This window comes from Aotus nancymaae, unplaced genomic scaffold (genome assembly GCF_030222135.1).
Source record: "Aotus nancymaae isolate 86718 unplaced genomic scaffold, 86718_ANA_hifiasm-v0.15.2.pri h1tg000032l_0, whole genome shotgun sequence".
Taxonomy (NCBI): domain Eukaryota; kingdom Metazoa; phylum Chordata; class Mammalia; order Primates; family Aotidae; genus Aotus; species Aotus nancymaae.
The window spans coordinates 16,808,110-16,833,217 of NW_026988445.1; the positions used below are offsets into that span (position 1 = coordinate 16,808,110).

The window sequence follows — 25,108 nt, forward strand, 5'->3', positions numbered from 1 at the left end:
TCGGCCAGCCCCGGGCCGCCTTGCCGGTGCTGGGACTACCAAACCCAACAAGCCGCGCGCGGCGCAGGTCTTCCGGTCTGGCGTCTGACGTCTTACCCGCCACAGAATCGGAAGTTCTGGGCTGCAGTCGAGTGGAAATGGGCAATGGCGGGCGGAGCGGGCTGCGGCAGGGGAAGGGGAACGCGGAAGGGGTGGCAGCGACTCCTACTGCTGCCTCGGCCTCCTGCCAGTACAGGTGCATCGAATGCAACCAGGAGGCCAAAGAATTGTACCGAGACTATAACCACGGTGTGCTGAAGATAACCATCTGTGTGAGTTGTCAGGTGTGGGGTGTCCTTGGGAAAAAAATGGCGCGGCGGGACTTGGGGACAGCGAGGAGCAGGGTCCTCTGATACTGTCGTTAGTTCGGTGGTTGACATTCCCGCCCGAGAACTCAACTATCCGACAGCGCTTTTCTCATACTGGGGCATATTTGGGTGATATGACCTAAGCCGGCGAACGGACCAGACAGACAGACAGATGTGGACATTTTGCAGAGAAATTTAAAGATCGAACTAGATTGACATTTTGGTTCATGCCAAAGCTACTTCATTCTAGCTCTTCTCTGACAGAGAGGTGGTACCATCCTTACCCTCCACACCCATGTTGAATTCACCTACGATGCTTTTTAAAGGTTTCATCAATTGTAGTTATTGAATGTCTACTGAGTACAACGCGCTGTTCTAGACGTTGGTGGTACAAAACCCAAAAGTGAGGAAGTAAAAATTTTTGTTTCAAGGTGTTCGTAGTTTATTAAGAGAGAATAATCTTATGTTTAAAGAGTCTACAAAGTTGGAGGTTCTTTGGGGGTATTAACAAAGAACCTGTCACAGAGTAGACAGTACATTTTTGTCCCATTTCAGATCTTGTGATTTTCTGATAATCTCTTTAGTAAATTATGGTCTGTAGTAATATACAAGAGAATAGACAAACAGTATACACCTGTATAATCTAGTGTCAACCACTTAATGTTCTTGTGCATACACCCTCAATTTCCTGTTCTTCTCTCAAATGCTTCCCCTCCTTTGCCAAAATGTCAACCCTTGTAAATCCAGCATATTGCCTGATCTGTCCCTGAACCCGTGCAGCTGTAAGTTGCTGGGGAAAGCAACTTAAATTTGTGACCATTTACCTCACATAGGCCCTTCATGCTGTCTGGCAATCGTTTTTCTTTCTTTCTTTCTTTTTTTTTTTTTTTTTTGAGATAGAGTCTCTGTCACCCAGGCTGGAGTGCAGTGGGGCAATCTCGGCTCACTGCAACCTCCACCACCCGAATTCAAACGATTCTCCTGCCTCAGCCTCCCAAAGTGCTGGGATTACAGGCATGAGCCACTGTACCTGGCCCTGTTACATTTCCTTAGTCCACTCACATTCCCACTCTTCATGACAGTCATCACATAACTTTTCTGTCTTTGAATTTCGCATGTGTCTTCCCGTTACGCTAAGAAAACAGAAGAGAACTTCTAACAGATTTGCAACAACATAAACGCAATACTAGCATTTGTTATTTCTTTACTGTACTCTTTTTCTGCCTTCTGCTGGATCATTCCCACCAGCATACATACTGTTATTTCTTCCATCAAAAAAAGTAAAACCAACACCACCAACAAAATACACTTGATGCCGCTTCCCCCTTTAGCTTCTGCTCTTCTTCATTAGACAGCAAAACTTCTAAGATATGTTTGTACTATCCCTTTCCTAGTTTCTTTTGAACCTGCTTTAGTCAGGTTCCACCCACATTTCATTAGAAACTCTTCTTGTTAAGATCACCACTTCCACTTTGCTAAATCCAGTAGTTGATTCTCAGTTAATGATCAGCAAACCTATTAGAAGTTCTCTTCTGTTTTCTTAGCCTAACAGGAAGACACATGGGAAATTCAAAGAGAGAAAAGTTACGTGATGATTGTCATGAAGAGTGGGAATGTGAGTGGACTAAGGAAATGTAACAGGGCCGGGTACAGTGGCTCATGCCTGTAATCCCAGCATTTTACCTCATTACATCCTCCTCATTAATGCTGTATGTACTTCCCAGGAGTCAGTGCGCTTCTTGTTGTCTTCTTACTTCACCGGCTATTACCCCTCAACCTCCTTTCTTCTTTTGCTTCACCTTCTTAATCATGCTGTATTCCAGGGCGTAGTGATTGGACCTCCTTCTGTCTGCATGCTTTCCCTTGAAGAGCTCATTCTGTCTCATGGCTTTATTTTGATGATTTCCAAATTTATATCTCTACCCTGAACCTCTTCCCTGAACTCCAGATTCAAATGTCCAACTACTCGCTTGACTTCACTTGGATTTCAATAGACACTTCAAATACCCCATCACAGTTAGTGGCAACTTTACCATTTTAATTTCTAAGATTAAGAAACCTTGGAGTCATCCCTATTTCTGCTTCTCCTCTCATATCCCATATTTAGTTACTCAGCAAATCCTTTTCTATCTTCAAATCATGTTCAGAATCCACTACTTTCACTACTGCTGCTGCTACATCCTCATCCAAGCCACCATCATGTCTACCTGAACTATTGTTGTAACTTCTGTCTGGTGTCTCTGCATCATCCTTGCACCTCTTCAGTCTTCTCTCCACACGGTAGCCAGGGACTGATCTTTTAAAAATGTAAGTTAGATCATATCATCCCTTTGACCAAAACTTTCTGGTGATTTTTCATCCCAGAGTTAAGGCCAGAATCCTTGAACCGGCTTATAAGGCCCTGTGTAGTCTCCTGCTACTCTTTCCCTTCCTTATTTTACATCAGTCGCACTGGCCTCCTGGTGTTTCTCAAACCAGGCAGGTTCCTTCCTCAGGGCCTTTGCACAATTCCTGGAGCAGGTACTAGATAGATACTATTCTATCAAGTATCTGTGTGACTGTTTCCCTTATCTCCTTCAAGTACTTTTTCAAACATCTCAAAGAGGTCTACTCTGACTACCCTATTGAAAAGTATGATATGCTTCCCAGCTTTATCTTTGTCCATTGCACCGATCTTCTTGTAATCTTGTATATAATTGGCTTATTCTTGTGTGTCTTCTTCTACTGGAAAGTAAGCTGCAAGGACAGACATTCTATCTCTTTTACTCATTAATGTAGCTGTATCACCCAGAACAATGACTGACACTTAGTAGCCACTCAGTAAATATCTGTTGAATAAATGTATCACTTCCAGATTTTTAGATTAGCATATGCTTGGCCATCCAGGTAGGAGGAAGAGAACAAGATCTTATATGTGGTCTACACTTAGTAACTGTTGGACTGGTCCAATTAAATGGTCCATTTGGAAGATGATAACCACATAACTTGTCTGAAGAAAAACGAGTATTTGTGTATACATTTTAATTAGTAGTCTTTAATAATACAAAATAATCTCTTTTTATTGGCATTAAGCTAACAAAATCCCTTTGCTAAACCACAGGTGTTTATTCTTTTATTTATGGAAAGGCAAAATAATTATTGGATAGCTGTTTAGGTCAACATTCACTTCCCCTCTCCCCTTTTTTCCCTAACATCATACTCTTTCTCCCAGCAGACAGATTTTGGAGTTATATTTGGCATGTTGAATGGAGGCACAGTACTTTATGGATTCGTTATTGTCCACAGTCATTCTGTAATGAGATGAAGTGTGTAATGGCCTTGTCTCTATCATGCTAATGCATACTATACTTTAGCCATAATAGCGTGACTCAGGAAAAATCATTTCGTTGAGGTCAGGCTGAAAAATTAAACCATGAAGCGATTAATTCCTTTAAAGGCTCTCCAGCCTCTGAGATATAAAAAGTAAGAAGTTTTTAGACATTAGACTATTTGTTGTGACATAGTCTCCCAAGTTTCTAACTGGTTACTCATACATACTTTGGTCTCTTCCCTACTAAACATGGAGTCAGCAAGATACTCGGGCTGATTGCCCACTTGTATTTTTTCATCCCGATCTCCTTTCCTTTTGCCCTGCTTGTTTTTCCACTGCCATTCCTCCCAGCTTGCCTTTCTGTGTTTGTCTGACTTTCCTCTATCTAATATATCATATGGCCCTTGTTTTTAGCCAATCCTGCTGCTTCAGCTCTTCACAGTTTATTATATTTATGCTTAAAGATACAGTACTTTTAATTTGCTATAGGGCTTGGCTTATTTTAAGTGCTCAGATATTTGATAAATTCATTATTAAGTTAACAAAACAAAACTCCTATAAGATTCTCCTAAGTTTCCGTTCCCTTCAGCACTACAGCATTTGGCTCCCACCCTTAGGATGCTAGATTCAAAGATGAATAAGACACAGCCCTACCCTTGAGTAGCTTAAAGACTTAAAGAAGGGAAGGAAACAGTAAGAATATTTAAGAAAAAATTGGTTTGGCCAATTTATATTCTAAAAGAGACCTGATTCGTTTAGGCATTGGAGAACACAGCAGGACAAAGGAAGTCATTTTCATGTTAAGACAGGTGGTGGGGGCTGGGCGCAGTGGCTCATGCCAGTAATCCCAGCACTTTGGGAAGCCGAGGCAGGTGGATCACGAGGTCAGGAGTTTGAGACCAGCCTGACCAACATGGTGAAACCCCATCTCTACTAAAAATACAAAAATTAGCCACATGTGCTGGTGCATGCCTGTAGTCCCAGCTACTCAGGAGGCTGAGGCAGGAGAATCGCTTGATCCAGGAGGTGGAGGTTGCTTTGAGCCGAGATTGCACCACTGAACTCCAGCCTGGGCGACAGAGTGAGACTCTGTCTTAAAAAAAAAAAAAAAAAAAAAAAGACAGGTGGTGGAAGCAGCATGAATTCCCAGAGTATGCATTGTCCTTGTATTGTAGGGATTCTTTAGAGGAAGATTTTTATCTTTTCAGGACACTTGCCTATAAAGTAGTAAATGAAACAATTTGCCAAAATACGAAACATTTGCTAAATCTAGGCAGGCATAGTGGCTCACATCTGTAATTCCAGCACTTTGGGAGCCTGAATGGGCAGACCTCATTTGAGGTCAGGAGTTCAAGACCAGCCTGGGCAACATGGTGAGACCCCGTCTCTACCAAACTACAAAAATCAGCTGGCATGGTGGCATGCACCTGTAGCTCCAGCTACTCATGAGGCTGAGGTAGGAGGATTGCTTGAGCCCGGGAAGCAGAGGTTATAGCGGGCCAAGATCCTGCCACTGCACTCCAGCCTGGACTACAGAGTAAGACCTTGTCTCAAAAAGGAAAGAAAAGAAAAGTAACATATATACTAAATTTAATAAATACAACTCCCAATGGTCTGTTTTGGAATATCTACATTTGTTTGTTTTGTGTATGTGTGTATGTGTGTAGTTTTCCTCTTTACTTTCAAGGTGAAGGTAGAGGGAAAGGAAGTTGAAAGCAGCACTTAAGGGAAAAGCAAATAATAGAGAACGAGAAAAGTTAGGTCTAAACTGACTGAGAGGGAACCAGCAGACTTTAATGACTTCTCAGCATTTATAAAACACTCCAAATGCTAAGAAGGGAAATGGGCAAAGCACATAGCATATCACATACTACCAGAAGCTGCCTCCTTTGTTTGATTTCATATCGCCCTATGCTCATCCCATTGTAGCCTTGGATGCTACATAGTCTGATGACTGTGGTCATCAGACCATATCATAGAGACATGTTTGTCTTCTGCTTCTAAACTGTTAGGTCCTTGAGGATAGAAACTGGCTGAAGGTGAGTATCTAGCACCTTGTAAGTTCTTGGTCCATAAAATGGCCAAGAAAAGAGAGCGATTGTTAGGCATGTAATAGCCACTTCAAAGACACTTGTCAAACAAATGCAAAAGGAATAACAGCTGCTGTGTCTCCTGGTGCTGGTTTCTGCCTACCTCCTTCCAAATATTGTCCAAATCCCCAGCTTTAGACTTGTGATGCTATCCAAAAATGGGTCTTAGAGAACATTTTAAAGGACAGAGAGAAGTCCCCTGCCTTCTTAGGGTTTCCATTTTAACATGAAGCAGTCTCTCTGGTGTCCCAATCTTGCATCTGGGAGGAGGTGTGTTCCACATGAGTAGCCAAGGGAGACCTATCAAACAGCTCTTTGTCATGGACATGGAATTTCTGATTCTGGGACTTCTGTTTAGATGCCGGCTTACTCCCTGCTCAGGTAAAGAACTCCAAAAATATTAACTCTTTATGCCTCAGTTTGATTAAGCAGATTTAAGTTTGAGGTAACAGTACATCTCCCTCCTTTCATTGGATCACTCGATAACTGGAAAACATTTCTATTTCTGTAATGACACAAATGAAGTGGAGAAACTATTTAAATTGGGAATACATCCAATGTTTTATTACATTTGAATTGCAGGGTTAATATTCTTCAGTGCACTTCATTTTTCTTCCAGCACTTTAATTTAAAAGGCCAGCCTAGAATGATTTTACACTCATCACTCTTCTATTTTATCTTCTCAAAGTTTCCAAATGTTGCTCATTTGAATTGGAGCCATTCCAGTAGTCTCCCTTATCTTTGGGGGATACATTCCAGACTCACAGTGAGTGCCTGAAACCATAGATAGTACAGAACCCAGTTACCATCAGTTGGAAAATGTTTCTGTTCATGCTTTCTACCCACAAATTTAATGCCTTTTCCTTTTTTTTTTGGAGAGAGAGACAGAGACAGGGTCTTGCCTTCTTGCCCAGGAGGGCCTCAAACTCCTGGCTTCAAGCCATCCTCCCACCTCAGACTCCCAAAGGCCTGGTATTACAGATGTGAACCATGGCACCTGGCCCTACCTTTTCCATCTTAGCACTTCTCACATTCTGTGGCCTTAATTTTTAGTTTGAAATGCCACAGCAAAACTAGCACAATTTTTTTCCTTTACAGTTGCAGATAGAAGATTCATTCTTACCATAAATCTTAACCTCAGAATAAGATTTTTTTTTTTTCCTTATTAGTCAAGAACTTTCACCTTTTCACTTCAGGCATTTTACAGCTTCTCTTCAGCGTATCCAAATTGCCAGCATCACTACTATCGTGCTTTGGGGCCATTATTAAGTCAAATAAAGGTTGCTGGGCACAGTGGCTCACGCCTGTAAACCGAGCACTTTAGGAGGCTGAAGCAAGTGGATCACCTGAGGTCAGGAGTTCCTGACCAGCCTGGCCAACATGGTGAAACCCTGTCTCTTCTAAAATACAAAAATTAGCTAGGCATGGTGGCATGCGCCTGTAATCCCAGCTATTCAGGAGGCTGAGGCAGGAGCATTGCTTGAACCTGGGAGGTGGGGGTCGCAGTGAGCCGAGTTCATGCCTCTGCACTCCAGCCTGGGTGACAGAGCAAGACTCCATCTCCAAAAAAAAAAAAAATGTCAAATATGGGTGACTTGAACCACAAGCACTGCAATACCCGATCCTCAATCCTGATAACCTGGACAGTGACTAAGTGCCTTAACAGGCGGGGAGCATCTGCAATGTGGACACACTAGACAAAGGGATAATTCACATCCCAGGCAGGGCAGCAGGACAGTATGCAATTTAAAACTTATGATTACTTCTGGATTTTTCCATTTAATATTTTCAGAATGTTGTTGACCTTGCGTAACAAACTGTAGAAAGCAAAACTGTGGCTAAGGGAGGACTGCTGTAGTTTTATAAAATGAATAGTAGCATTGATGCAACTCTGTGAATAGTACTGCTTTAGAGGTCACATTTCTAATGAGTTTGTTTTGTATACCTGCATTTTTTATGTTTTAGTACTGTTGGGATTTGGTAACATGATAATCACGTGTCTAGAGAATCTGAACTCTAAATAGGTGACCCTTCAGGGGGAAAAAAAGCCATTTAATATGAACTGCTAAGAGCCAAGGGAGCCTTGATTTTGGAACCTAGAGCCAGGCTGCAGAGCCCAGTTCCTTACACACAGCCCAGCACTCTCCATTGTCCCTACTCTAGCAGAGAAAGACCATTTTCTTTCCATATCCTTGATGTTACTGGAGAGAAACCCAGGCTTCCCCTGTTATCAGCCACCTCAGGATCATTGGGATTTGCCCCATTCCTTACCTACTTGCAGCTCTCAGTAGACTTCCTGGGGACAAGGTGACTTTGCTGAACACTTTTCTCCAAATCATGTGCCAAGAACCATAAAGTCAGGGCCATCTAGCCAAGAGGCAACAATTTATCAATGACAGTGCATTATAAATGTATTTATTTTATAATAATTTGTACAAATTGAAAGTAGAATTGCATATAGAGTCTCTACAGATTGAAAGTAAAATCTTCTGGAATGCTTTCCTGCCTAAACTCAGTCTTTAAATTAGATATATTTTTAGCTTCTTGAATCTGAGGTTAAAATATTAATATTCCTACCCTAGAAGATTATATTTGGTCCTTTCTGAAACCACTTCTTATATAGATGAACATTTTGTATCTGAATGGATGTTTATATAAATAATTGTTAATATGGCCATATTGCTATATGTGTCCAAAATAGACTCTGCTGTTTTGAAATCCTTGAGGATTTCAGAAAGTATACATTTGCTTGTTCTAATATTATCTTGCATTATTTCAGAAATCCTGCCAGAAACCTGTAGACAAATATATCGAGTATGATCCTGTTATCATCTTGATTAATGCTATATTATGCAAAGCTCAGGCCTACAGACATATTCTTTTCAATACTCAAATAAATGTAAGTTGTGATCATTTTATTTTTTAATTTTATTTGATGCTGTTGCATTTTAAAAGAATAAGAATTTTAAAGCAAAGTAAATAATATTATAAAAGGAGAAAAGAAATTCTAATGAGAGTGATTCTTTTATTGCAACATATCTGGAAGTTTCTAGAAATAACAGATGTTGATTTTAAAAGGTGCACAATGCTTAGTGAGTGTTTGTGGTCACTGGCAGGAAACAGACAAGCCATAATCTGAATTACCTGCTAGTAAATTGAAACAGACATGACTGGTTTTGAACAGAATACAGTTAGACATATCCAGGTAGGGAGAGGATTATATCTAAATGATGTAACCAAACATTAAAAGAAAAATGTTTTTTCAAAAAAATTTAACCAGGCACGGTCACTCATACCTGTAACCCCAGCACTTTGGGAGGCTGAGGCGGGCAGATCATGAGGTCAGGAGTTCAAGACCAGTCTGGCCAATATGGTGAAACCTCATCTCTACTAAAAATATAAAAATTAGTTGGGCGTGGTAGTGAGCACCACTGCACTCCAGCCTGGGTGACAGAGTAAGACTTTGGCTCAAAAAAAAAAAAAAAAAAAAACACAATTTATTGCAGTTTATACTTTGCTATTAAAGGAATGTGTAAGGTAAATAACATTCAGTTTAATCAAAATCATGATTTATAAAGTTGATTTTTCAAAATATACTTTTACTGTATTGAATTGTGAACTCTTTAATAGTGTGGGTAGAATTGACAGATAACATACAGGACAGTCAATTAAATTTGAGTTTCATATACACCATGAATTAATTTTTTAGTATAAGGATGTGCCAAATACTGCATGGAACATACTTATACAATAAAAATTTATTCATGGTGTATGTGAAACTCAAATTTAACTGGATGTCCTTTTATTTTATATATATATATATATATATATATATATATATATATATATATATATTTTTTTTTTTTTTTTTTTTTTTTTTTTTGAGGTGGAGTCTTACTCTGTCATCCAGGCTGGAGTACAGTGGCATGATCTTAGTTCACTGCAGCCTCCACCTCCTGGGTTCAAGTGATTCTCATACCTCAGCCTCCCAAGTAGCTGGTATTACAGGTATGCACCACCACGCCCAGCTAATTTTTGTGTTTTTAGTAGAGATGGGGGTTTCACCATGTTGACCAGGCTGGTCTGGAACTCCTGACCTCAAGTGATCCGCCCACCTCAGCCTCCAAAAGTATTAGGATTACAAGCATGAGCCACCACACCCAGCTTCTTCCTCACTTGGAAGATTGAGAAATTTGATGGAGAAAGTTCAACCTAAAGGAGGAATACTTATAAAAAAGCCAATTTTTGTTGCCTAGTGTTTTTTATTTTAGCCAAAATTTCAGACTCTTAAGAACTTTCAGGTTTTAATTGTTCTTTTTTAATATATTGAGTTATACTCATCCAGCCAGAGATATTTTTTAAAATTAATGTTCAGACTTACAGTTTCTTATTCAGTATCATGGAATCTTCAGATTAAATCTGTTCTCTTATTGCTGATCCCACATATACGTGAATCACGTAAGTTTTTTGCTTGATTCTGTGTAAAGGACAGAAGTCAAAAATATATAATGAAAGGTGAACTATTATTTAAAGCAGTGATTCTTAACTAGGGTGCACATTAGAATCCCCCCAGAACTGTTTCAAAATTTAGATGTCTATGTTTTATTATGAAGATTCTGAATCAGGACCAGAGCTCAGCATTTATATTTTGAAAAAAATCTCCCCATGTGCTGATAGACATTGTTAATTAAAACTTACTGATTACAAAATGACTACAATTAGCCGCTTAATTGGGGAGTTCTGAATTTGAAAAGTGACTAGGTGGGACACAACAAATACTTCGCTACATCCCTACCGGTTGATACTAGTGCAACTGTTTCCTTACCTAACTGAATGGCAATGTCTTTGACTATCAGATCCATGGAAAACTCTGCATATTTTGTTTGCTTTGTGAAGCATACCTGAGGTGGTGGCAGCTTCAAGATTCCAACCAGAATACTGCCCCTGACGACTTGATCAGATATGCTAAGGAATGGGATTTCTATAGAATGTTCGCGATTGCTGCTTTAGGTAAGGAGATCTCAGGCTTTCCATGCTTAGTTAACTATTGTTACTTAACTACTCTGGTTAAATCTAAGACATGTGGTCTTAATCATTGGTAAGAAAAGCTAGTTAATACAGGACTTGAGATGAAATTTTCAGTTCTGCCACTACTAACCTACGAGGTGAGTGTGTTTGAATCACCTGCTTTTTAAAAATTTGTTACCATATATATGGTATGGGAATAGTTAGGCTTATCAGATTAGAAAGTTCCATAAAATACTTTGAAGCATAATATTGTTGATAAAATTCCTTTATTTTTATTATTATTTTTTTTTTTGAGACAGGGTCTCACTCTGTTGCCCAGGCTGGAGTGCAGTGGCACAGTCATGGCTCACTGCAGCCTTGACCTCCTGGGCTTAAGCAGTCCTCCTGCCTCAGCTCCCCAGGTAGCTGGGACCACAGGCAGGTACTACCACACCATGTACTACCTCCAGCTAATTTTTATATTTTTTGTAGAGATGGGGTCTCTCCATGTTGCCCAGGCTGGTCTTGAACTCCTGGGCTCACGCAATCCTCCCACCTCAGCCTCCCAAAGTGCTGGGATTACAGGTGTGAGCCACTGTGCCTGGCCTATAAAATTCTTAATGTTTAAGTTTTGATTATCCAATCTGAACGCTACCTAGGTCCTATCTTTATCAATAGAGATAATTGCCAGACATTACCCAATGTATTATACTAATTGCATTATACTAATACAGTGTATTTAATAGAGTTCAGTGTTTTTTGTTACTTATTATTTACCTGACAGCATGCAGGGAATTTGGCTAGTCCCTAAAATTCCTTAAGTTCAGGAAGTGCTTTTCAGAATTGGAATTTATGACTTAAGTTACTATTTTCCTATTGTCAGAATCATGTTGAACTAATTTCTGTTACTATTTTATTGCTAGTTCTATGTTTCTCTGCTTCTCAACTCTTTGATTATAATGAAATCTTATTTTAGTCATACTAAGTCTCCAGTCCACTCCAATACCATATTTCTAGGCTATGTGTCTTCTTTTATCCTCTTTTTTTCTTTATCTGCTCTCACTCTCTTGGTCATGTAACCTATCTGCTGAGAACTCTCAAATGTCCATCTCTAATCTAGACCTTTCTCCTGACCTCCAGACTCTGCATCCATCTGCCTCCTCAACATCACCAACTGGATATCTAATAAATCGCCATACCCATAGCCAAGCTCCTCAACTCTCTGCCTCTATCACAGCCTTTCCCTTCTCAGTTGTAAGTGTAACTCCATTCTTTTAGTTGCATTAACCAGAAAGCCTTGCAGTCATCCCTGGCACGTCTTTCTTTGATACCCCATAGTCAGGTCATCAGGAAATTCCGTTGGCTCCACCTTCAAAGTACTTGTACTATTATACTACTACTATTCTCCATTCCCTCCAGGGCTGCCACTCTGATGCAGGCCACCTTCGCCCTTCACCTACATGACTATAGTAGCCTCCTTGTTTGCTAGCCCAGTTCTCCAGCTGTGTATTTGCACACAACACAGAGTAATCCTTTTCAACCAAATCAGATCATGTCACTGTTGTGCTAGAACACAGTAGTTCCTCGTTTCACTCAGAGTGAAAGCTGAAGTCTTTACCATGGGCCTTGTACTGATCTGCCCCTTCCAGTACATCTCTCATTTTACCCACAGCTATCATCTCCCACATCTACTCTGACCCTCCCCCTCTAGTTAACTTGCTTCAGAAACACTGGATGAGCTTCCACCTTAAGGCCTTTGAAGTGGCTCTTTCTGTTCCTGGAATGGCTGTCCCCTTGATGCCCAGATGTCTGACTCCTGCGTACCCCTCAAGAGTTTGCTGAAATGACACTTTCCCAATGAAGTGTACCCTGATCAACACTATCACCTCCCCTGATACTCCTGACCTCCTATTTCTGCTCTACTTTGTGTTTCTTATGGTACTTACTATTTACTATATAACAGAAGTTATTTATTATCTTTTGTTAGTGATTTTCCCCACTAACATATCAACTGAAAGAGATCAGGGCTCTTTGTTTTGGTCACTGTTGTAGCTCAAGCACTTAGGGGTCTGGCCCATAGGAGGTGCTCAATAGATATTCACTCAGCTGATTGAATGAATGATTGCATACATTCATGTACGCACTCTAACTTGAGCAAGTCACCATCAGTTAGACCCAGTGATTATTCATTATTATTCATTCCCTTAAGAAATATTTTAAAAATACTTATTAGGTGCCAGTTACTACTTTAGGTACTAGAGATATATCCATGGAAAATACATAGAAAAATCTCTGCCTCTGTTATTTAATACTAAGGCTTATGACAGTTTAACCACCATGATGTCCAGTCTGTTGATAATTTTATATACAATTTGGACTTTTCAGCAATTTAAAAATAATATGGATGTTTTCTTTATTATCTTTTTAGATAATATTTGAAATATACAAAAGAGTATGTTAACCTTTATATCATATGAAACATAGTACTAAAAACATCCTTGAGCACATCACCTAGCCCAAAACTAGAACCTAATATAATTTTAAATTTCAAAGCCTCTTACATTTTTTTTTAATTATCATTTTTTTAAGAGTCAGGATCTTGCTTTGTCACCCAGGCTAGAGTGTAGTGGCACAGTCATAGCTCTCTGCAGCCTAGAGCTGCTGGGCTCAAGGGATCCTCCTGCCTCATTTTCCTGAGTAGCTGGAACTACAGGTACTTGCTACTGTGCCTCGCTAATTTAAAAAAAAATTTTTTTTTGTAAAGATAGTATCTTACTCTGTTGCCCAGGTTGGTCTTGAACTCCTGGTCTCAAGCAGTCCTCCCATATGGGTCTCCCAAAGTGCTGAGACTGCAGGCATCAGCCACTACTCCTGGCCCCTCTTAAAATTTCTAAAGATGTCCATATTTTTTATATACTATTGAAAACCAGGCTTGTTTTTAAATGGTTTGGAATTCCTTTAGCAACTACTTTATAGTGGATATTTTGATGCTTAATCGGAAGTTTCTTTGTACTATTACTTAACGTTTTTATGTATCTTAGTCTAATCCCGAATTAGACTGTATAGCCCAAAAGGAGTTTATTAAGAATATCTTGGCCAGGCACAGTGCCTCACGCCTATAATCCCAGCACTTTGGGAGGCTGGGTTAGGTGGACTGCTTGAGATCAGGAGTTGGAAACCAGCCTGGGCAGCATGGCAATACTTGGTTTCTACAAAAAATACAAAAATTAGCCAGGCATGGTGGTATGTTCCTGTAGTGCCAGCTACTTGGGGGGCTGAGACAGGAGGATCGCTTGAGCCCAGGAGGTCAAGGCTGCAGTGAGCCATGTTCATGCCACTGCACTCTTGCCTAGATGACAAAGTAAGACCCTGTGTAAAAAAAAAAAAAAAAATACATAAATATAGCATTTTATAATTTAAAAACTGCTTTTACAGGAATTAATTTTCACAATCATCTTCTGAGGTAGGTAGGTTAGGGGTTCCCCTATCCATAGCTACAGAAACATAAATGCATAGATTTTCCCAAAGTCTCACAGTGGGTCGGTATCAGCACTGAGACTGAGGAAAGTCTCCCAGCTCCCCTTCAGTGTTTTCCACACCACAGCATTCTACAGGTAGGTAGCAGCTCCTACTGAACTGTGAGCTGCTACCTACCTACTATCGATGAGAGCCTGAGGGCTGGTGCAGTTCCATAAATCTCATAAATCCTAAATTTAAAAGATGTGGAGGTTATCTAGTCTAGCCTGTCTGGTGCAAGAAATCTTTCTGTCTAGACTCCTGAGAGATGGTGTAGCTTTGAGTGTTTCCAGTGACAGGAGACAACCCACCATTGTTAGATGGTTCTTGTTATTTGCCATTCATTCACTATTCATTCATTCAAGGAATTCTTTATTACTTTACTATTATTTTTATCCAAAATCCAAGCTTTGCAATCTACCTGAGTAGATTCTTGTAACTGACAAGACTTTTAATTATTTTGAAGGGAGATGGCATAATCCTAAATTATTTTTATTGATCCTTATCACCTACCTTTGGAACCTCTTTAGTTTGGCTACATTAAGTTTAAAAAAGAAGATAGTTGTTTCTGCTGTAATGTAATATGTGTGTTCCAGAGAAACCTGATTCTGCAGAAACGTAAACCACTAATAACATAGCTTATATGGGAAGAAAATAAAATGAGGGACTGACCACTCAGAATGGATGCAGTTGGGTAATCAGATGAATAACAATCCTATTGAAAATTACAGCACAGTTAGATGCTAAATTCCCAGTTAATAAGAGCTGAACAGATTGTGCTGTGTTCTGTCTGTAGGACAGTGGAACTATTGCTGCTAATCTGGACTCTGTCCTGTGAATACTTTCTGGAAGTATAAGGAATTGCATTTTAAGATGTTACTAAAATGAATAAGGAAATCTTAATTAACAATATTCAAAAGTTGTGTAGATAAATGGCACTTAAATAGTAGAAGAATGCACAAAGAAAAATGTCTTCCTGTGTTATCCCATTCTCAGGGGAGGTCCCATCTGTCAGACTGAAAAGCCTCCATTCTCCTGTTTCATTTGTCGGAGATCTCTTACACTGAAGATGTTGAAGCAGAATCTTATTTCCTTCAAGGGTCTTCAGAAAGTTGATGATTACAATTCTAATGGAGTTACTTTTTCTTTAGTAGATAATGTTTCTGAAATTATATCAGTAGGATCTGACACAAAAGCCAGGGGTTTATTTTAAAAAAACAAAAACAAGGGCTGGGCGCAGTGGTTCACACCTGTAATCCCAGCACTCTGGGAGGCTGAGGTGGGTGGATCATGAGGTCAGGAGTTCAAGACCAGCCTGGCCAAAATGGTGAAACCCCGTCTGTACTAAAAATACAAAAATTGGGCTGGGCGCAGTGGCTCACGCCTGTAATCCCAGTACTTTGGGAGGCCGAGGCGGGTGGATCACGAGGTCAAGAGATCAAGACCATCCTGGTCAACATGGTGAAACCCCGTCTCTACTAAAAATACAAAAAATTAGCTGGGCATGGTGGCGCGTGCCTGTAATCCCAGCTACTCAGGAGGCTGAGGCAGGAGAATTGCCTGAACCTAGGAGGCGGAGGTTGCAGTGAGCCGAGATCATGCCATTGCACTCCAGCCTAGGTAACAAGAGCAAAACTCCATCTCAAAAAAAAAAAAAATACAAAAATTAGCTGGGCGTGATGGCGGGTGCCTGTAATCCCAGCTACTTGGGAGGCTTAGGCAGGAGAATCATTTGAACCCGGGAGGCAGAGGTTGCAGTGAGCCAAGGTCGCACCATTGCACTCCAGCCTGGGCGACAGTGCGAGACTACGTCTCAAAAAAAAAAAAAGAAGAAGAAGAAAGATTGTGATCTTGAGAAAGCATTCGTTAAGAAGTCAGCTGATAAGCTATATTTTGGAATTGTGATTTATTTGTTTTTAGGGAGATATATTTTGGATGGGGACATTCATACTTTTAATTTTCCATTTTCTCTTTAGAACAAACTGCCTATTTTATTGGCATTTTTACCTTCCTATGGGTAGAACGGCCCGTGACGGTGAAAGAAAAGCCCAGCTTCATTTTGCTGCTGAAAGCATTATTATTATCTAGCTACGGAAAACTCTTGCTGATTCCAGCTGTCATTTGGGAACATGACTACACACCTCTGTGCCTCAAACTCATCAAAGTATTTGTTCTTACATCAAATTTTCAGGCAATTAGAGGTATGTTGATGTGTTTATTCTGCCTTCTCAGCTTTCAACCCATAAAAAGCTTAAAGCCTTGTTTCTTTTTTTTTTTTTTTTTTTTTTTTTGAGACGGAGTTTCGCTCTCGTTACCCAGGCTGGAGTGCAATGGCGCGATCTCGGCTCACCGCAACCTCCGCCTCCCGGGTTCAGGCAATTCTCCTGCCTCAGCCTCCTGAGTAGCTGGGATTACAGGCACGCGCCACCATGCCCAGCTAATTTTTTGTATTAGTAGAGACGGGGTTTCACCGTGTTGACCAGGATGGTCTCGATCTCTTGACCTAGTGATCCACCCGCCTCGGCCTCCCAAAGTGCTGGGATTACAGGCTTGAGCCACCGCGCCCGGCAAAGCCTTGTTTCTAGTGTGCAGTTTTTCTAAAATCTGTTGAACACTGGCGTTCTTCATTGTGTAGTAACAATACCTAACACTGCTATTAGCGCCTTATACATAGCAGGTACTCAGTGTTTTTTACATTTAACCACATAGTACTTTATAGTTTTTAAAATGTTCTCATATGCATCATCTGTGTCCTGTGAGGTTAGTAGAACAGCCATTATTTGATTTTATGAATGAGCTTCTGGGGCTCTGAAGGCTAAGTGACTTGTCCAGAGGTACATGGCCGGGCATTTATCAAGTCAGGAGAGAATGCTGAGTATCTGCCTCTCAATCCAGGACAATTGCTACTATATCAGGAAGAGTAGCCCTGTGTGTCTTCATTTTTCCTGTACATTGTACAAAGTGCTATTTTATTTATTTGAGACAAGATGTCATTCTGTCACCCAAGCTAGAGTGCAGTGATTTATCACAGTTCACTCCAGCCTTGACTTCCTCAGCTCAAGTGATCCTCCTGCCTCAGCCTCCTGAAAAGCTGGCCACAGGTATATGCCACTACATTCAGCTAATTTTTTGTAGAAACAGGGTTTTGCCATGTTGCCCAGCCTGGTCTTGAACTCCTGGGCTCAAGCAATCTGCCTACCATGGCCTCCCAAAGTGTGGGAACAGGCATGAGCCACTGTGCCTGGCTGAAGTCCTATTTTAAATGAACTTACTACCTGACACTTTTTATCCGAGTGCTTGTCATCTTGCAAACTGTGACACTGGGAGTATCATTTTGTGCTGTTGTTGTTATTTTCTTATAGCCTTAGAATTTTTTTGTTTTCTCCTTTGATATTCATGGGAATCTGCCACTTGATCTGAGGAGGAGGAGCTCAGTGTTTTGTTGTAAGCAGAGGCTTTGGTTCTCTAAAAACATGTACATGGAAAAGTGGGAGAAGGTAACAGCATAGATTAATAATAACAAATATAGATTTTCTAAAAACAGCTTTACAAAACAATTTATACTATTCCAAAATTTACATGTCAATATCATTTCATTAATTCTGAACTGCCTTCTCTTTTCCAGTGACCCTAAACATCAACCGAAAGTTCTGCTTCTTGGCCGTGTTGAGTGGCTTACTGCTGGAAAGCATCGTGGTCTACTTCTTCCAGAGGATGGAATGGGATGTTGGAAGTGATTGTGCCATCTATAAATCTCAGGACTTCTGAAGAGGTACTGCAAACATACAGTATTCATGCATCAGACATGTAGCCTTCTCAAATTAGACAGATGTCATTGTAAAAGAAGTCGGTGCCCTTACATAACCCATCCTCTAGCATCTAATTGCCTCTGGGTCACCCTCATCTTCCTCAAGGACTTTAGTATGTGGCTCCCAGGGGTCTTCACTTTAGCTCCTTTTGTCACCTTCTGGGACGTCAACATCCATGTTTTTGTTGCTTCTAGGGCCCTATTCCCACAATTTTTCTAACACCTCCACTCCTGATTCTACTAGGATTGCAGACTTTAAAACTGTCTCCTACCTTCCCAACCATTCTCCACCCTCCCTTCCCCCATGCCAGCTTTTTGCTTGCTTTCTTACCTCTAGTCTCTCAACCTCTCACTTTCCTCTACTTCTGACCTGCCTTGCCTCTTTTTTAACTCCACTTGGAACCTGTAGGCTGCACTGAGCTATTCTCTATTAGTACCTTGACATCCATTAGCCTCTTGCCTTCCATCATACACGCTTTGCTCAGGCTGTTTGGGTGAGTTGCCACCTGTCTCCTAGAGAGCCTTGCAGTGTTTCCTGAGCAGCCACCCCTGCCAGTGCACAGAAGCTCAGCAGACGTCATGCTGCTCTGTGCCTTCATAGTCACCTCCAATGACCCGCCCATCAGAGGGCCATACCTCGATTGTTTTCTTCTGGTTGTCCCCTGTGTCTGCTCTCACTTTGCTGAGGATTGAGACCTTTGCAAGTTCCTTAAACTTCCCTCTTCACTTCAGGTCCTCTTCGGTCTTCCTCGTTCTTCCCTCCTTCTCTCCTTCCTGTCTCGTGTTGTGCTCAGCTTCCTCTCTGGGGCTGTTTCTGACCTGTGGGTGTTCCCCTTTCTCCAGTCAAGCCAGACTGTGGACAGCAGCCTCTGTGTTAGGAGCAGGATCTTAGGCAGGATCCCGGAAGGCTGGGCCAGAGAGAGGAAAACCCAGGAGCAAAGGAACACAGGCTTCCATCAGGGGGAGTTGAGGCTGCGCTTTGGTCTCTCCCTCCTCGCTTGGTGACATCCTCCTTGTGAGTAGCTGCCGTAAAGCTTCTCTGCCTCTCCTAACATGCCATCTTCCACTCCTGTTGCCTCAGTCTTCTCTCTTCATACCCAGCTAATCCTCCTTTTTGGGCCTTCAGACATATTGCTGCTTCATTTGCTCTCTCTCCTCTATAGCAGCTGACTCCCCTCTGTACATGCACAGCTCTTCATTCCAAAACAGTTGATGTAAGCCTGCTTCCCATTTCTTCACTACCTTTCCTCCTTGTAAAACATACTTTCTCCCAGAGTCTCCTGAACCTATGCTTCTAAAATTCACAGGGAGGGCAGGGCACAGTGGTTCGTGGCCGTAATCCCAGCACTTTGGGAGGCCGAGTCAGGAGGACAGCTTTAACCCAGGAGATCAAAATCAGCCTGGGCAACATAGTGAGGCCCCATCTCTACCAAAAAAAAAAAAAAAACAGCTGGGCATGACTCTTCCTCCCCACTAAGCTCTGCTCCAGAAGCCTCTGGCTCCTGGCTCCCAGTCCCTTACTGTCTGATCTTTCTTCTCTGACTTCCTTGCCTGTGCCCGGATTCTGTCCTCAGCCTTCTTCCTTCCCCACGCACTGTGCACATAACTGTGCACTTTCCTTCCAGACCTCATACCTCCAGCTTCCCCTCTCTGCCAGGTCCCCTGCCTCCTACCAGGATGGTCCTGACATTACCTGGAGTATCCACAGCTCTGATATGGAATTCCGTGTTACCTACACTCTCCTGATGAAGCAGAGTCCTTTCCTGATAGCTTTCTCTTGAAATGCTCCTCATCTCTTCTCACCCAGACCTCACTCTTTCCTGCCTAAAGGTTCTAACATGTCCAAACCAGCCTTCAACCCCATACTGCTGCCATGGAAGTCTTCATGAAGCACCATTCCTGGGGCCTTCTGAATTTTTCCATCATTTCTGATTGCTAACATAGGAGTTTCTTGTCTCTTTCTGAAGAATGTCTTTAGCTTCCTCTAAGCATTAGTGTGGCCTTCCATAATTTCATCCTAATTCTTCTCCCCAGGCATGTTCCTACTTACGTTCCACATCCACTACAGGTCTTCTCTTCTCCAAACTTGCCTTATGCTCTCTCTAGGTCTTGCAGGGCCTTCCTCTCCACCTAACCAGATACAGTCGGCTTTGCCTCTCCATGGAGTAAGTGAAGACTCTCCAAAAACTCCAGTTGGTAGTGCTTACTCCTCCTGTTGACCTCCTAGTGCTCAGCTGAACACCTACAGCAGTCACGTGCCCAAGAGCTTCTGACATTGTCCCAGGGTCAGATCTTTTGTTTCTACTTTCATAAGTGCATCTGCTTGTCCAACAGTCAATTATAATTTATAGTTAGGAAAATAAGGTCACCTGTCTTTAATCACTTGAAAGCCATTACCCTGTTTTTTATTATCTCATGTTTTATACTTATCTGTGTCTGGTATTAAAATTTCATGTGTTTATGCCTCACTCCCCCAGCCTGGTCAGAAGTCTGGTGCTGGGAGAGGCATGCCTTGGGTTCCTTTGTATCTGCCTTAACTCAGTGCCTGCCCTAGTAAGTGTCTGTCAGTTTGATTTTCAGCAGAATGTGCCGTTCTAAATACATCCTTTATTTTTCACAGTTTTATTCTTCTTTACTATCTGTGGCATGACCAGCTGTATCTGAAAGAGAAAAGACATGAAATATAAACCAACCTCCTCATTTCTGTTGAGTAAAATGAAGCAAAGATTGGAAACACTCTGAAAAAGAAAGCAATGATAGTAGCAGTGGATACCCACCCCCACAAATGCACCCAAGAGACAACTAAGCCATTTACTTAGAGATATTCACACTCACACATAGAAACACCCACATAGACACAAGGAATGTTACTGCAGAGATTGACTGACATGCAACAGGTGAAGATTTATACGTTACATACAAGCCCAGGTAAGCGCTCATAATTCCTTCACACATAATAAAACATCTAGGTTTCATTCCTTTGACATATTTGTATTTAAATGTTGTTACTGGCTTAAAGTATTTTATGTTCTTTACAATAGAAACGCTTTTAATAAAGTCTTTCAGAATAAACCGAATTTTTGTAAATTTTCAATTCAATAATTAAGGTACTCTTTAAAATTGGATTATCCAAAAATAAATGATACTGAAAACCTCTGAGTTATATACTTTACAGAGGTAAATTACATCTGAATAAAGCTGTAATTAAAAACAACACCTCTCCCCTTTCCACTCTCCAATTCATTCATTTGTTCTTTCAGTATTATTCATGCCACAGATATTTACTGAGCACCTGCCATCTCTGTGGCAGACCCTGTGGTTACAGGAGTGAATAAGACATGGTCCTCTTGAAGCTTACCAGGCAGGGCTAGATTCAGAAGTATGAGTAGAGAATCACAGTGCAATGCAATGAAGAAGTGAGGATAGGGTGCTTGGGCAGTAGGAACACCTATTGCAGCATTCGAAGTTGGGAGGGATTTTGAGAGGAAGGGGAGAGGAAAGGAACTTTCCAGTATCCCTGCTGGAGAGAAGAACATATGCTGAATTAGAGAGTGGAAAGTGTGTCAAGGGGGTATGCAGGGCCTGAAAGTACCCAGACACCTGGGCAAGGCTCAGCAGTAGGGGCTTTACAGTGACAGTAGGAAATTATGTAAATGTGGGTTATGAAGAGCCTTTTGTAATTTGTTCCCAGGGACTGTGAAACCAGCACAGCTAGTTAAATGGAAGAATCCAAAGATTAGAAAAAATTCACTGGGGTAACATCTCAAAACAGCCACAGGACAGAGAGGACTATTTACCACCAGATGGAGCCTGTAATTGTTAAGGGGAGAGAGGGAGAACAGGATTCAAAAGCATACAACCAAAAGGAAAAGGTCAGTTAAAAACAAGTGTCAGAGGCCGCACATGGTAGCTCATGCCTACATCCCAGCACTTGGGGAGGCTGATATCGGCAGATCGCTTGAGCCCAGGAGTTTGAGACCAGCCTGGGAAACATGACAAAATCCTGTCTCTAGGCACACACACACACCTGGGAAACATGACAAAATCCTCTCTCTCCACACACACACACACACACACACACACACACGCCAGGAGTGGTGGCACACACCTATAGTGGCACACACCTCCAAGCTACTCAGGAGGCTGAGGTGGGAAGATCACTCGAGCCTAGGAGGCAGAGGCTATAGTAAGCCAAAACCACGCCACTGCACTCCAGCCTGGGTGACAGAACAAGACTCATCTCAAAAAAAAAAAAGTGTCAGAAAGAGAACCAAAAATGTAATACATCAATGATTGTAGCTTTGCAAATATTATTTGATCTGTTAACTCAGACAAATGAAGATAAACACATCACCATTTATAAATTCACATTCAATAAATCTCATCTTTCTTGATCACCACAAAGGTTTTTTTTTTAGTCATTTAAAAAAACCAAGTAGATCTGGAGGAAGATGGCAGTTAGAAGACAGTGCTAACACACAGTTCCCACTTGGACAGACAGAACAGTGTGGAGACTCACACCATGGACTTTTGCTCCAAAACCACCACAGGAATGTCCCAGGCAAGCCAAAAGAATTCACAAATCCTTTGAAAGAAGAAGAACACCACTGCAAATTCTGCAAGACAGGCAAGAAAATTGTGAGTTCTCAAAGTGTGAAAGGGGGAAAACCTACCTCTGAACACACATCCTCACTGGAGAATCTGAAAATCCAGATCACAGAAGAAGAACTTAACCTTACCTAGAGCTGAAGCAGATTTAGGGATGAAATACAAAAGTAGAAGCAGCAATGGGAAGAGCCTTGTAGGCATTCCCAGTCTCCATCTCGAGCCCAGGGAAGCCATCCCTGACAATATTTCACAGAGGCCCTCAGGGAAGGCAGATGGCAGAATTAGGGAGGGCTCACAGGGTAAAAGAAGCTTCCATCTGAAATTTGTAATAATTTCGACTGGGCATGAATTCTCTTGAGCACAAGCCAGTGGATGAATGGGAACTGCTACAGATATGAGTACAGGAGCTACCATCAACAGTGTGGGCAGATGTGGAGGGTTAAGGCCTGAAACTTGTGCTTACTTTCTTAGTGAGGAAGCTTACAGCTGGGGCAAGGGCTAAGTGGGGCACTACAGGAGAGAGACCAGCCTCACCAACTGCATGGAAGCTGGGTGAGGCCTTTTGCTACTGGCTATCTCCCACTTCCCTGGTGAACTAGATGACACAGCAGAGGCAGCCATAATCCCTACTGGAACATAACCCTATTGGCCTGAGGACCACCCCTTCATTCTGCACTTTGGTAGCGGCAAACCCCACCCAAGGAGAGTCTGAGCCCACACCCACCTAACCCCTGCCCAACCCCCACCATGGTATTTCTCTACCCTGATAACTGAACACAAAAGACAAAGTCTTGGGAGCTTTATGGCCTCACTCATCTGAGAAATCCGAATACTTATCCTGGCCAACTTAAGGCAAGCTTATAGCCCCCTTCTACTACCATAGCTGGTGTTCTCTTGAAACCACCACCTCCTGGCTATAGGCCAACCAACTCAGGCCATTACAGCAACTCATTACAGAATAACCCTGTTCCCAGGAAAGAGAAAACAACAGCTAATTCCACTGTCTGCAACATCCTGGCTAACCAGAGGTCCTGAGTCTCCACGTGACAGCTTCACTGTTAGCATAACCAGCATTCAAGAAAGCCAGCACACTAAGCATATCTGTAACCAAGGACTCTCATAGGCTTTTTCACTCCCTGCCACCTCCACCAGAGCAGGTACTGGTATCCATGGCTTGGAGACCTGAAGATGGATCACTTCAAGAGACCCTTTGCAGACATTTTCCAGCATCAGCTCAGAGCCTGGTAGACCCACTGAGTGGCTAGACCCAGAAGAGCAATAACAATCACTGCAGTTCAGCTCTCAGGAAGCTGTATCCAAAGGGAAGGGGGAGTGCCCCATATCAAGGGATGACCTCATGGCACAAAAGAATCTGAACAGCTGTGCTTGAGTTCTAGACCTTTCCATTGGAACAGTCTACCCAAATGAGAAGGAATCAGAAAAATAATTCTGGCAATATGACAAAATAGGGTTGTATAACACCCCCAAAAGATCACACTAGCTCCCCAGCAATGGATCCAAACCAAGAAGAAATCTCTGAATTACCAGAAAAATAATTCAGAAGGTTGATTGTTACCCAAGGAGATGCCAGAGAAAGTTGAAAAACAACTTAAATTTAAAAAACAATATAGGATATGAATGAAAAATTCTCCAGAGAAATAAGGGAAAAAAATCACAACTTCTGGAAATGAAAGACACACTTAGAGAAATACAGAATCCACTGGACAGTTTCAACAACAGAATAAGAAGAAAACTTAAGAGCTTGAAGACAGGGTTTTCAAATTAACTGAATCTGACAAAGACAAAAAAATAATTTTTTAAAATGAACAAGCCTCCAAAAAAATGTGGGATTATGATAAATGGCCAAACCTAAGAATAATTGGTATTCCTAAGAAAGAAGAGAAATCTAAAAGTTTGGAAAACTTATTTGATGAAATAATTGAGAAAAATTTCCCTGATTTTGCTAGAGATCTAGATATCCAAATACAAGAAGCTCAAATAACACACCTGGAAAATGCATTGCAAAAAAGATAATCATCTAGGCACACACAGACATCAGGTTATCTAAAGTCAAGATGAATCTTAAGAGCAGTGAGACAAAAGCATCAGGTAACCTATAAAGGAAAATCTGTCAGATTACCAGCGATTTCTCAGCAGAAACCTTAAAAGCAAGAAGGCATTAGGGTCCTATATTTTAGCCTACTGAAACAAAATGATTGTCAGTTAAGAATTTTGCATCCAGAAAAACTAAGCTTCCTAAATGAAGGTGAGAAAAAATCTTTTTCAGACAAATAAATGCTGAGAGAATTCACCATTGCCAAAGCAGCACTACAACAAATGCTGAAAGGAGTTCTAAATTTTGAAACAAAACCTCAAAATACACCAAAATAGAACCTTCTTAAAGGATAAATCTCACAGGGCC

The 25,108-nt window shown here is 41.4% G+C and overlaps 1 protein-coding gene and 1 long non-coding RNA gene across 3 annotated transcripts; one reads left to right on the plus strand and one right to left on the minus strand.

The window, feature by feature from the left end:
• Window positions 1-125: 125 nt before the first annotated feature.
• Window positions 126-21,155, plus strand: ARV1 (ARV1 homolog, fatty acid homeostasis modulator). 2 transcript variants are annotated; one of them, XM_012459859.2, is made up of 6 exons: window positions 126-311; window positions 8,527-8,646; window positions 10,604-10,757; window positions 16,247-16,471; window positions 17,896-18,042; window positions 20,699-21,155. In XM_012459859.2, exons 1-5 carry the CDS (start codon window positions 138-140, stop codon window positions 18,036-18,038), a joined length of 816 nt encoding a protein of 271 aa, XP_012315282.1. In that variant the 5' UTR covers window positions 126-137; the 3' UTR covers window positions 18,039-18,042; window positions 20,699-21,155. The 2 variants fall into 2 exon arrangements, with proteins under 2 accessions (XP_012315282.1, XP_064239661.1); XM_064383591.1 differs by lacking the exons at window positions 17,896-18,042; window positions 20,699-21,155 and adding an exon at window positions 16,845-16,944 and having other exon boundaries at window positions 136-311; window positions 16,247-16,528.
• On the minus strand, window positions 5,954-23,367 carry LOC105722361 (uncharacterized). The gene is made up of 5 exons (XR_001108557.2): window positions 18,715-23,367; window positions 17,546-18,045; window positions 10,129-10,224; window positions 8,019-8,114; window positions 5,954-6,521 (listed from the first exon to the last, which is right to left on the minus strand). It is a non-coding gene; the product is annotated as an uncharacterized LOC105722361 (long non-coding RNA).
• Window positions 23,368-25,108: the final 1,741 nt, after the last annotated feature.

What these genes read in the sequence shown, in the direction of transcription:
- ARV1 (XM_012459859.2), top strand. Translation starts at nt 138, where the DNA reads ATGGGCAATGGCGGGCGGAGCGGGCTGCGGCAGGGGAAGGGGAACGCG. An exon ending in TGCTGAAGATAACCATCTGT is followed by an intron (nt 312 to 8,526) that starts GTGAGTTGTCAG and finishes GCATTATTTCAG; the next exon opens with AAATCCTGCCAGAAACCTGT. An exon ending in TTTTCAATACTCAAATAAAT is followed by an intron (nt 8,647 to 10,603) that starts GTAAGTTGTGAT and finishes TTTGACTATCAG; the next exon opens with ATCCATGGAAAACTCTGCAT.